General features: G+C 46.0%; 1 protein-coding gene across 8 annotated transcripts in view; it reads right to left on the minus strand.

Moving 5' to 3' along the window:
* CIT (citron rho-interacting serine/threonine kinase) overlaps window positions 1-13,055 on the minus strand; it is a 149,731-nt gene that overhangs the window by 23,303 nt on the left and 113,373 nt on the right. For all 8 annotated transcript variants that reach the window (XM_072953653.1, XM_072953655.1, XM_072953654.1 and 5 more), the window contains 4 exons: window positions 9,604-9,801; window positions 8,775-8,968; window positions 6,027-6,162; window positions 4,049-4,153 (listed from right to left, as the gene is read on the minus strand). In XM_072953653.1, the coding sequence (XP_072809754.1) occupies window positions 4,049-4,153; window positions 6,027-6,162; window positions 8,775-8,968; window positions 9,604-9,801 (633 nt within the window). The remainder of the gene's footprint in view (window positions 1-4,048; window positions 4,154-6,026; window positions 6,163-8,774; window positions 8,969-9,603; window positions 9,802-13,055) is intronic.

The raw sequence follows: 13,055 nt of genomic DNA on the forward strand, positions 1-13,055 counted from the left end.
ATATGGGAAATAGTTGTGTGCTAGAAACCGCTCTCCAACTCTTTACAATGGAAGTCAATCAGAAAATAGAGCAGCCTCTGAAAGACACTGGTTTAATAGCTCTCTTTCCCCAAGTGCTTCTGTTTCTAAAAATCAGGAGAGAGCAGCTATCCTGAAAAGACACCGCTTCATTTCATCCATCCTGCGGGTTACAGTCTAACCGCACCAGCTGTGGCCCCAGTGCTCCCTCCGCTGGTGGCCTGGACCCTCCGCAGACTTCAGGGCAGACAGCAAAGAGCAATCACCATCCCCACCAGGGTTTGCCGACAGGCGAGGGCAAACCTCAGCGCTCGCCGCGCTGGCAGGCCAAGAGCTACTGACCACCTCGGAGTCTGCTGGAACCTCGCCACCTCCCTCCCCACGTGTGCCTTCCCGCTTCTACTCCTCACCTGCCCTTCCTCTCGAGAGACAGCTGGTTCCCCCCAGCATCAGTGTCGTGGAAGAGAACCTGGGCTTTAGAACATTCCAGACCCCGGTTCAAATCCTGACTTTAACTATTACTAGTCATGTGACCGGGCAGCTCACCGCACCTCTCGGAGCCAGTCTCACATCTCTAAGTGGGTGTAGGAGCGCCCTCCCCTGGGGGGCGCACGGAGCACAGTGCCCAGCACACGGCACGTGCTGGATGAATTTCAGTGCTCTCTCCTTTGTCCTTCTTTCTTCCCTCCGTCCAGGTCAGGGGTGCCCCTCTCACTTTTCCATCTGCCTTTCCCTCCCCAGCCCACTCCCCCCAGCACCCCCCAGCGGTCCTCATAAAGCAAGAGACACTGATACTAACTTCCGATCACCTGCCCTGTGTGTTTGAACTGGAATTTCTGAATCAAACCACAGGACCCCCTAAAACACAAGAGGAAATAAAGATGGAAAGAAAACAGCCAAGAGAACCTCTAACAGGGTGCTGTCCGTCCCCTGTAACACAAGTGATTACTTCTGCAAATTACCCTCTTTCGTTTCTTTCCGCTATTTTAGGACAACACTAATTACTAGGCAGGAAACAGAGAAACAAGCGCTAGGGACCAGAATCTGTTCGGTGACAGCCAGGCCCAAAATATTTCTCTAGAAGAAACACATCAACTGTCCATCAGCCTTCCAAGGAATAGGCTGCTTGTTTACTATAAAAGAAACAAGTACAAGTGACATTTGTGCTCAATGAAATGGTTTACAAAACCATGTACATGCTTCCCCGAGAGACGCAAATGGAGGCTATTCCTGGTCAGTGTTGGACTGAAAGGAGGGCTCCGGCTACGTGCTCAGATCTGTCCGCCAACTGTATGAGGGACAGGACGCTGGGAGTAAGCACAGAGGAACCAGATGACCGAACCAGAGCGTGAGACGATGCTGGCGGCTGGAAGGATGCGCACACCCAGGAGAAGATTTAATAGGATGCTGTCTTTTAAAATTTCAACTGAGTAAAGAAAGATGTTTAAAAAAAAAAAAAGCTTGTATAAGGGAAGGTGGTGATTTAACAGATCAGTGGGTGTCAGTGGTCTGATAAAGCCACCCAAAGAGCCCAGGTCATTGGCAGAGGTCTTCAGAGCCCAGAATGGAAGTGGAGAAGGCCCACTATTCTGTGCTGTTCAAACCACAGGGACTTCTAGAAACTCTTTGGAAAGACAAATCTACCAGAAAAGAACATCCCTCACACGGAGAGACTTGAAATGCTTCATTTAGAAAAAACAGGGTGCTTTGGAGCAGGAGAGGTACAGAGATATCAAATCCACTGTCACAGAAATAATGAAAAGTAAATTCTTTCACAGAAGGGTCACAAGGAGGAAGATACTGGGAAAGGCACCTGGCACACAGTAAGTGCTAACTAAACACTAGTTATTTTGACTACTAGTCAAGCAATGGGATTAGTAACCACTATTAATCTCCTATTTCGCTTGGAAATACCAGACTACTCCCCATTCTCAAGTGTTTCACTGTAACTGAACCCATAGTTGGAAGTCATAGGCTTTAGTTCAGAATGAGAAAGGACTTTCCAAGAACGAGAGCTGCCGGATATACGAGCTGGGCTGTCCGAGGTCCCTGTGAGCGCTGAGGCCGAGGGTCAGCGCGGCGCGCCTGGGAGGAGTGTTGGGGAAGGGATGCTGTACTTGGACGGGGGTTAAGTTGATCAGGATTAGTTGATCAGGACTCTTGGCTCTGGCGTTACTTCCACCAGACTAACCACATCAAAAAAGTTTCTGAGGCCATTTTGGGCCCAAGAGAAAAGATCTGGGAGAGATCCATGAACGAAGTCCACCAGGAGCCGGGATAAACCGAAAGGAGGTGCAAGTGCTGAATCTGGACTAAGTGACACAGAAATTCTTCCCAACCCCGAGGCTCTGATACTGGCCCCAGTCACACGCCCCTGTGGCTGGCGGAGGGCAGGGAGGCTGAGCCCGGTCACAGGCCTACTGAGCGCCCGCCACAAGCAGGGATGCCAGCTGCGTTCTGGACAATAAAGATCATTCTCTGTTTCCTAATGGTCTTGACCGTCGGTGAGATCTGCCCCAAATTCAGTGTCAGCCAGATGTCTGTGCTCAGAAGTCCCTCTGTGAGTGCAGACTGGGAGACGGGAAATGCTCCCGTGTCATTTCAGAAGTGAGAACGAGGGGCCTGAATCAGGATTCCAGCCTTCTATTCCGAGCCTCGTCACTGACTCACCGTGTAACCTTGGACTGAAGTACTGAGCTGGCAAGGCCAACTCTCCTTCCTCGGAGGGAAAAGAGGACAGGCGAGCTCACTGATTATTTCTGTCCTTCCTGTTTCCCACCTGCGCCCAAAGTGGGGACACTGCCTGTTCATTCCAGAGAAAAGACCACCATTCTCTCTGTGACCACCTGGGAGATTTTTAAATTTCTATTATAATGTTGTGTGTGTGTGTGTGTGTGTGTGTGTGTGTGTGTGTGTGTGTAAGTGATTTTATTTAAAACCTTTTTCTTTATTGTGGTAAAATATACATAACATAAAATTTACTTCAACCATTTTTAAGCGTACAGGTTGGTGGCATCAAATACATTCACATGCTGTGCATCACCACACCATCCACGTCCAGAAGTTTCCCAAACTTCCACTCGTGTTGTTTAAAGCATCATCCTATAAAACATTTCATACTTACCTGCAAAAAAGTTTCCACCACACTTTTCAAACTTCATAGCAGAGCAATATTACTTGTACCAGCTGAGCCCCTGAGGGGCTACAAGTATCACACAATAAAGCCTCAATTAACCAGAGGAGAGAATCTGGTTAATTCAACCAACAGTCTCACTGTGGGTTAAACAGAACACTCCTGGAGTTCAACTTCTCATTAAATATCTTTATAAAGTGCATTTGTCCTGATAAGTCAATTCTAATGAACAAAGCCAAGTTATCAGGGATTCAACATAGAGGGCTTTGGTTGGGAGTGGGAAGTAGCCATCAATTTAAAGAGATTTTCAGAATTCTGCTAAAAGGTACAGGAAATAACATAAGGAATGGATCAGCTTAGGCGATCAATTTGAGTTTTTCATTTTGTGTCTCAAAAGTAGGGCGTAATTTTTTTTAACTGAATTAACTGGATGTTCAAAAGTCCTCATGAAGTTTGGCACTCAGCATAATAATTTGATCAGGCCTCTGCCCTGTGCACAAAGCTAATTTGCATGGATGGGTCTATCAGCCTGCAAACTTAATATACTTCGGTTATTATCTCTAAAGAACAATTTAACTCAACGTTGCTCAATTAAGCACCATCTGGGAGGCCATGATGACAAAGAGGCTCCCTGGCCTTCATGACACATTCTTTTTTTTTTTCCTTTATTATTTTTTTTAAATTTTATTTTTAATTGAGTTATAGTCGGTTTACCATGACACATTCTTTTAACGTGTTAAACACCTTTCAGAAAGTATTCGGTGACCATCTCCCTCTTCCTCAAAACTTCCCACTTTGAAATTTGAACGTCTTAATTTGGATCTGCCCACCTGAATACAATGACTTTTCACTTTCGAGATGCCACCTGGCTCTACTTGCCAGGTGTTGCACACTCACCTCTTCCAGAAGCCTCTGTTTGAGCTCTCGTTCAGTCTCCAGCTTCTGCTGTAAACTTCGGGCATTCATTTCAAGCATGGCGTGTTTCTTCTCCAGGTCATTGAGCTGGGCATTTGGAAAAATTGGCCGTGACACCACATATAGGAATGTTAGGTGCTAATGACTTTGCAAATACCCACAAACTTTCACAGGCAAAGAATAATCAAGTTCTAAAGATCAGAACCTAAATACTGGTTTTTTCAAACTGTTATTACAAAAGCCCGTGCCATAGGTAAGCCTCATGTGGGTTATTCTACGAGGAGAGGATATTATTCCTAAGGGGTGGGAGCTGTGACCAGTTCTAAGAGGGTAACTGCTCAAGAATTTATTTGGCTGACGTTCTGTGGCTGAATTAAATAATAACACACTGAGCGCTTGCTTCTTGTGCAGGATACCATCAGGGCTCTGGGACGAAACGATGGACAAGCCCTCTCAAGGATCTTACGTCAAGTCACGAAGCAGAGGGTGGCCCATAACTAGACACGTGCACAAACGCTGACCGCTGTCAGATAAGTGGTGTAGAGAAGAGAAATCCACCCTGAATGCCCAGTCATCAAGGGAGGACGGGATGAGAATGGGTGGAGTCTTAAAGGACGGGTAGGACTTGGCTGTCGAACAACAGTCAGGTAGAAAAAAAAATCCTTCGAGCTAAATACAAAAGGGTTCATTTGTCTCTAAATAATATATTTACTTTTCTCTTGGTTAAGGAAAAATTAGCAAGCAAATACCAAGAACTCAGGAGTATTCCTGAGTAGCCAGCTCTAGCCTTGAATCTGATCATGTTGCTTCTGTGAAATTCTGCTAGGAAAATAATCATGGATGTCCACAAAAATTTATGCTCACTGCAATGTTATGTGTAATGGCAAAGAAACTGGAAGCAGCTTAAATATCTAACATAAGCACAGTGAGGAAGGTAGGTACCTCTATGTAACTGATGTTTGTAGAATAACATGCCCAAAAAAAAAAGTAAAGCTGTTTGTATAGTAAGAATCCAAGTGTATAAATATATATATATATATATATACACACACACACACACACACACACACACGTACATATATACATCTTATGTGAAGAAAAGACTACAAGTAAACTCACCAACATAACAGTGGTGACAGATTACCAGTCATTTTTTCCTCTACTTCTCTGGGGTTTCTATATCTCCCACAATGACCCCAAATAATCACTTCTACAATCATGAAATTACAAAGAGTTACACAAAATACAGAGGTCTGATTACTACTTTATATTAAACATGTGTGTAGGGGTGTGTGTGTGAAAAGACTGTGTTACGTATGCACGTGAGTCTGTGTGTATACGTGAAACTTCTCTGGTCTCCACTTCTGCTACCTGGAACACTGATGCTCCTATTCTAAGCCTCTTCTGACGTGAAAATCTCCAAACACTGGTGTGTCAGGTTGTAAACCCAGAATACAGGTGCTACAGGGGCAGAACATGTGTATTTTCAACGTCAAATACTGAGGACCTGCACTGTCAGATGTTATGGTGGCCCTGGACTTAGATATCAGAGAGGCCAAGAGGCTTCTTTTATTGCAGTGATGGAATGATGGATTGCCGCCCGCCCATCACTTCGCCCGCCCATCACTCCCCAAGGATGCTTGACATAAAGTCCATAAAGGCTTCTAGAAATCCAGTGCCAGAAAACAAAAGTTATGCACTCAGGTCAATTTGGACCTCAGGGGCCCCGATGGGCAGATATTAAGAAGTCACTGACCGCCTATGACACCCCAGGACCCCCTAGACCCACTCAGGCTGTCGTCCCATGGAGAAGCGTAATCGTGTGGCTTCACTGCACTGAGCAAATTTATGTTTATGAAACACACTGTGCGTGGACCACATCTCAACTGGTGTCAGGCACACCTGGTTAAAGAAGGAGGTGAGGATGTTTTGCTAAAAGGCAGGAGGGACGGGTGCTGACCTTGTCAGAGAGGCTCTCAGCTTTCAGCTTCTGCTCTTTGAGAGCCTGCTGCAGGGCGAGGATCTCGGCCTTGTGCTCCTTCACCGCCAGCTCGACCACCTGGCGTGACTCCGTGATGCGCTGATCAGCCCTTGCCCTGCCGGGAAAACACAAGCGCGCTTTCAGAAGCCCACTGTCGCTGACCCAGAGGAAGGAAGCGGGCCCATCTCTGACCCTGATGAGCAACCAGACAGACCACAGGCTTGAGAGATGCCGAACCCTGGTTCCTTGTCCCCAGTCGTGTCTTGCTTTCTGACCAAGAATGGAGTGGAGATCTGACCCACTTCAGGCCTTAGGCAAAAGCAGTCTTAGCAAGTGAAGTTCCTGTGAACATGCCCTTGGAAGGGCTGGAGGGGACAAGGAATTTTTCCAAACGCAACTGGGCTGAAGAGGATGTGTGAAAGCCGGCACGCCCTCCTGTGGGAGTGGGATTGGAATGAGGTCCCCCAGGGTGGCGGGGACCGTGGGAGACCCCATTCGAGCAAAGACTTCTTCTCCTTCAAGTATATGCAAGATATGCTTTATCTCTGTTGGCTGCTCCTCAGGAGACTGAAATTTGAATCTGATGAATGTACCTGTAAATAAGGTTAGAGAGCAGGGCATGGTATAGCTCTGTGGTAGAGAGTGTGCCTAGCACACACAAGGTCCTGAGTTCAATCCCCAGTACTTCCATTAAAAGAAAAAAAAAAAGTACAATGAATAAATAGTTGGACAATAGAAAAACTAAAAGCCAACTAGAAAAATCTCTTCCCTTCCCCTATTCAAGGCTATTACCACACCTGGGCCTGTGCCATCTCCTCCACCGGCAACACTATCCTTCCCGACCTGGCGATCCCCAATCCTACTCAGACTTCAAAGAAAACCTCAAAGGCCATGTCCTCTGTAAACCCTTTCCCAATACTCCCCTCGGAAGTAGCCCCTCCTTGTTCTGTACCCAGAGCACAAACGCGCTTCTTGCCCGGCCAGCCTACTCTCTACTTTAGGTGACAAACAGTTCAGTGCAGAGTTTGTCCCCTCCACTAGACTCTTAGCTCTTTGGAGGCAAGAATTAAAAGTTATATTTACTCATCTCAGATCCAACATAATACGGAAGAGAGGGAGAAAAAAAGGGGGGAGGGCAGCCAAGATCTTTCACAACTGCCCTGAAAGTACACATGGAAGGTCTCCCTAAGTGCAGCCCACAGTAACACCGTCCGCAGATGGCTGTGTATTTCTTGATGCCACCATCAGATTCTGACCCCCCAAAACCATCTCTGAAGGAATCTAGAAACAGGAGGGACAGGAGCTGGACCTGAAGGTGGGAGGTGTGGGGGTCTGTGTCAAAGCGGCCAGAACATATGGTGAGGATCGGGGAGCCCAAGAATTCGGAGGGACTAAAACCAGCAGCTCCTCATATCAGCAAATACCCTGAATGGGAAGATGTCCAGAAGGGGAACAGTCATACCAGCTTCTCTTGAAACTTACGAGCCCTCTTTGCTTCCAGTCTTTTCTAGTTCGACTGAGCAGATTACACAGCAGAGACAGTGATGAGTTTACTGTGAGCAAATGTCAGAAATACTAAAATGAGTCTGATAGCATCCAAACAAATGATGACTACTTCTGCGGATAGCTTATCTTGCCTAAGGGGTTCGGAGCAGGAAGGTCAGTTTCAGAGGAAGGTGATATTCGCAAGGTTATGGAGGACAAACAGGATTCAGTTGGGGAGACGTGAAGCCACGGGGCTAAAGCAGCCTACAGGGTGCCTCTGTGCCAACTAAGAAAGGAGTGTGTTCTTCAAGACCATTTACTTCCGTGTGTTAGAAAACCGTCATAATACACCAATTCTGTGAGAACAAAACACTCCTGCCGTGAGCTGTTAAAGAGCCATAATAAACCTTCAAACCTGTGACGTCTTTGGGGTAGACGGCACCCCTAACACTGTGCACAACCCGACCTGCACCACTGCGACCCCAGCAGGAAGGCAGTTCTGTGCTAGGAGAGCCGTGGGGAGGGCAAAGGAAAGACACACTTCAAGCAAGTCGATTTTAAATGAGAAATGGCCTCTAGATTTCTTACAGTAACTATTTCCTACCAAGAAAGAAAAAATTAAAAATAAAAAAAAACTGGTTTTGTAGAACAGTTGTTCTCAGCTGGAGGTGATCCACCCCCCTTCCCAACAGGGGACACTGGGCAATGTCTGAAGACATTTCCAGTTGTCACAACCCGAGGAGGGAACAGCTACTGGAGTCTAGTGGGTCAAGTCCAGGGGCGCTGCTCAGCACACTACAGTGCACAGAACAGCCCCACAACAAAGGGTCATCCGGCCCCAACTGCTAACAGTGCCCAGGTGGAGACACCCTGGGGGAGACGGAAGACTTGCATCGCTCACAACCAGGATTAAAATGGTGATGGTCCCGCTACATGGTCACAATGGTGAGAAACCTGAGGAAAGAGTTTCTGCAAAGAAAGCACTAAGACACTTGCCCTTCCGGCTCCTAGGCGTCCGCATGGGGTAACTGGTCACCATCTACTGCCACGTGGCACTCTCTGTCTTTACAACAAGGATGACCCGACACATCCTGGTCTGCACAAGAGTCCCCCAGTTTTAGCACTACAAGTCTTATGCCCAGGACACTTCTCTGTCCTGGCTGAGCTGGGACAACTGGTTTGTAACTCTCAGGTCCTGCTGCAGTCACCAGGCACTGGCTTTCTCTACCCAGGAAGTCCCACCTGCTCTGTTTCTCGGTATCCAGCATCCTCTGTAACTCTCGAACCCGACACTCAAACTGGGACTTCTCGTCACCAAGGACGCTCCTCCACGCCTCCCACTGCCGCTCTTTTTCCAGCAGCTCATCGTTCAGGGCCTCCAGATCCATGACCTGCTCCTCCAGCATCGTGCAGGTGGTCTTCAGAGCCTCCATCGTCTGCAAATCAGCACCACTGAGTTGGACCTTGTATCGAATGCGGATTTCCCGGGTGTTACTTTTGTCCGATTGGTTTCAGAAACACAAGTTTCTAACTGTGGTCTGAAAGATAGTTTATCTTTTTTCCCCTGCAGACTGAGGGGACCAGACATGAATGGCTATTTCTGCTGCCACCTTACAGACAGAACCCAGAGTAAGGCCAGGGAAGAGAGACCACACTTCAAAATAGAGTGGCTCAAAGAAGCATTCTAATCTATTTTTAATGGTTTTAAATCAAAATTAAGAACAATTACACACTTTCAAAAGCCATTTTTAAAACCTCCAAACTGGGGGGAGAGTATAGCTCAATGGTAGAGTGCAGGCTTAGCATGCATGAGGTCATGGATTCAATCCTCAGTCCCTCCATTTAAAAAAAAAAAATTAGTAAATAAATAAAGAAACCTAATTACCTCCCCCCTTCAAAAACAAAATTAAAACCCCCAAACCTTCGAAACAGACATGATTATAAAAAAGAGCCCTTTTATTGGACAGGTTGAGTCTAAGGACCCTTGAGAGAGATGCCACAGGCACTCACTCCAGAATCTAAAGGGGTTCAAAGTTTTCTGGGGAGCTCTGCCATCGTTTATGGTCCTTGCCTGCTTCTGGCTGGTGAGCTGCATCTCCCGCTCCGTGATCTCCCGGCGGAGATGGTCCACCTCACTCCGCAGCTGCACGATCTCATCGTTGGCGCCAGAGGCCTCATCGAGTTGTTTGGACAAGTAGAAATTTTGGTTGTTGAGCTCAGCGTTGTCCTCCGTCAGCTGATTGAGCTGCTCCTCCAGGTCTGTGATTACCTAAAAGAGGAAAGGGGTCCAGTTATGCTTCAAGCAAGTCAATTTTAAATGAGAAATTGCTTCTAGAGCCACTGATGTCTGAAGCTGCGTGAGACTGACAGTTGACATGCAGCTCACGTTTGCTTATCCAGTCCCCGAGGGCCAGACCCGAGCTCCCATGCCGAGCACAGGTGCCGTGGCACAAAAGCAGATACCTCTGATTATAACTCGGGATTCAGCGGAAAAAAATAGTGAAAGCGAATCAATCAAAAGTGACAGCCACGTGGAAGGGGCAACTTTACATGAGATTGGGTCAGGGACGATAATATAACATGGAAAATGCAAACTGAGGAAAGAGGAATAATAAAGAGACCGGTACCACAATCAGCTAATGAAGCTAAAATGCCTAGGACACCACCGAAGAGCCATTATCATTGCAGACAGCCTTAGAAAGCAAAATTAAGTCCTCAAGGAAGACTGAGTGAAGGACACTAAGAGTTATTTCAATAATATCAGGTAATAAATTTAATTTTATGCAACAAAAGGAAAAAAAAAACTTAAGGGATGCTCAGAATAATCCGGAAAACAAAATACTGTATATTGGCGGCATCACTTTAAATGGGAAGGCATGTATATGAAATTGTCGTTTTACTGAGAGATTTAATCTGGTTTTGCTGAATTATTTCCCTGCTCAGTGGCAGGATGACTTCAATTTCAGTGCACTTAGCTTTCCTGTTCTCTTTGCTGAGGCTTGGTACCAGGCCCTGCAGAGAGCTTTTATATATAATACTTCAGAAGTTTAAGGACAATTTTCTAATAATAGTTGGAATGAGGCACACAGGCAGTAAATTAAATTTTATGTAACACAAAGGAGTAAATTAAAAGGAAATGCCTTTGAGCCCACGGTTATTAATTGTTTCCCATTTTCAGACCTAGAGTAGACTTAGTCTCTGAAATGCTGCCACTGTTTCCATGATGAACTCCCTATTTTAACCCCCTTTTGATTATCAATTTAAAAAAAAATCTTCCCAGGCACACTGAATTAAAGAATGTCAATTAAATCTACTTGTTCAGTGTGGCTCAGAAAACATAGCTTTTCATTTTGTTAACTGAGCTGATCAGCTTTTAATGCAGTAAGTGGTCTAGTAATTTGTGTTTTAATATCAAGTCATGTTAGCTCCTACTGGATAGGAAAAAACTCCAAGTCTATCATTCCCAGCAGGCAGTTCTGCCCTCCGTATCACCCTTAGTGCGACAGGGTTAAATCTCCCGGAAGCAGAAACTGAATAAACGATGCCCCGCAGTTCAGCTGGTCTCCTCCCTGCATGGAGTAAACCCATCGCCTAAGAGCTTTCCTCCAAGACTGTAAATGTGTCCCCTGTGCTTCCTTCCACCAAGAATGAGCAAACTGGCCCAGAAGTCGGGCTATAGAATGGATTCTGGAACCCCAGATAAGCCACCTGTGGCATGGAGGTCAATACCAGAGTGACTGCCTTTTCTGTTGCTATGGTTTCAATGTTTTGGATTTTTTCCTGCATGCTATTCTCCCTGACTGTATCGTGTGAAATACAAGGGGTAACAATTCACGACCAAGATGTGGAGGCATCAGTAGTGCACCACGGGGAGCAAACAGGCTGCAGAAAACCTAGCCACGTAAGAATACACACACAGCCAAAATAATTTACCTGCCATTCAGAGACGTATTTAAGCCTTTGGGTACCTACTCCCTTTCTTTGACTTACAGGGGAAAAAAAAAGCACTTATTATAAGCCCCTTTCTGCCACCTCTTCTCCTTCTCCCAAAATTAGATTATAAAGTGCTAAAGACAAAACACTCGGAAAAAGTCAGTGAGATGCCAAGACGACGACTCTCACCTCAACCGAGGTGGGCCCACTGGGTATGAAGAGCCCTTCCATTTCCTTGTCCTCATCCGGTTTTCAAGGGGTCTCACATCTGACTCCTGTTGACAGTCTGTGACTGCTGGCTCTATATTTCATCATCATCTCTGGCCTGTCTGACAAGGGGATTATGGGTGTGCACGAAGCAACCGAGGCCTCATTAAAGCACGTTAACTCATTCACATGCTTTATATGTTCTTTCTGCCCGAGCCGTAACATGTTTAGCGTGTGACTGTTTCGAGTTGCTGGGGCTGTGGTATTAAGTGTGAGGCACACCCACCCCCCACCCCCCACACACATTATTGAGTTCACAGCTTTTAAACTGACTTGAGACACAGGCAGGAAATTAATGGTCTCCCTGGTTTAAAATAAAAAGGATTAATAATCGGCAGTCTGTGGTTTGAAACCATGTTATATGCAAGGAGAATTCTTAGGTCTACTCTGTGGCCAGGGTCCCTCCACACCAAGGGCAAGCGATTTGTTTTCTATATTATGAGTCTGTTAACCTTTCAACCCCAAAGATAGAAGGTAGGAAGGATAAACTGAAAGGCTGAGTCCATCCTAGTGGTACAAAGGATGAGACAGGTTCACAATGCAGGGGCCAGCAGAGCTTCCTTCTGTGCTGTTTTACAGATAGAGAGATCTTGGTGCAGTTCTAACAGAGAACAGGGAAACAAAAAAAAATTATCTACTCTCAGTGTCCAAAAGAAATTTAAAAAAAGATCTCTATTTGAGGTTATCTGTTCCTTTTCAAGCACACCTCCTGGTTCTAAGATACATCTGTTTGCTCTCACACCTAACTGGGAACCAGCAAAGGGAACATTACCTGGTAAATAGCCAAGAGCCCACTGTGGGTGAAGACACCGGTCAGACAATGAGCATCGGGCTAAAAAGACTCAGGGCTGCTGTCCTATTTTGATGCCTCGTTCCTTCTTGAAGGCAGCTATTTGCATATTATTTATTTTTAATCTTATAGCTGACAGATTGATTCATAATTAAAACCGTGTCATATGTCTGCCCACCAACTCCTCTCCAAAACAGACTTAGGTAGGGTTTTAGGTGCCAGATTGGATCAAATCCTTTTTTTAAAGCTCTTCAAATACAGAAATGGTCTGAGCCTGAAAAATCTTCCTGTTCATGGGCTTTTTAAAAGCTGCTAACTGGGAGCTCCTATCGATTGAGTTATTGCAGGAGCTCCCACCAGGAACAAAGACGACATGTCCCAGCGGAGACGACCCTGCATGGCGCCCCCGAGAAAGGAGCAGCTATCACTCTGCTCCAGTATCTACAAAACAGCCTCTGAACTTGCAAAAGTGGAACTGAGACCTACTCTTGCCGTCAAGTGTTGTTCTACAGTGGTAGTTTTCAAACTTTTTT

Source organism: Vicugna pacos, chromosome 32 (assembly GCF_048564905.1).
Source record: "Vicugna pacos chromosome 32, VicPac4, whole genome shotgun sequence".
Taxonomy (NCBI): domain Eukaryota; kingdom Metazoa; phylum Chordata; class Mammalia; order Artiodactyla; family Camelidae; genus Vicugna; species Vicugna pacos.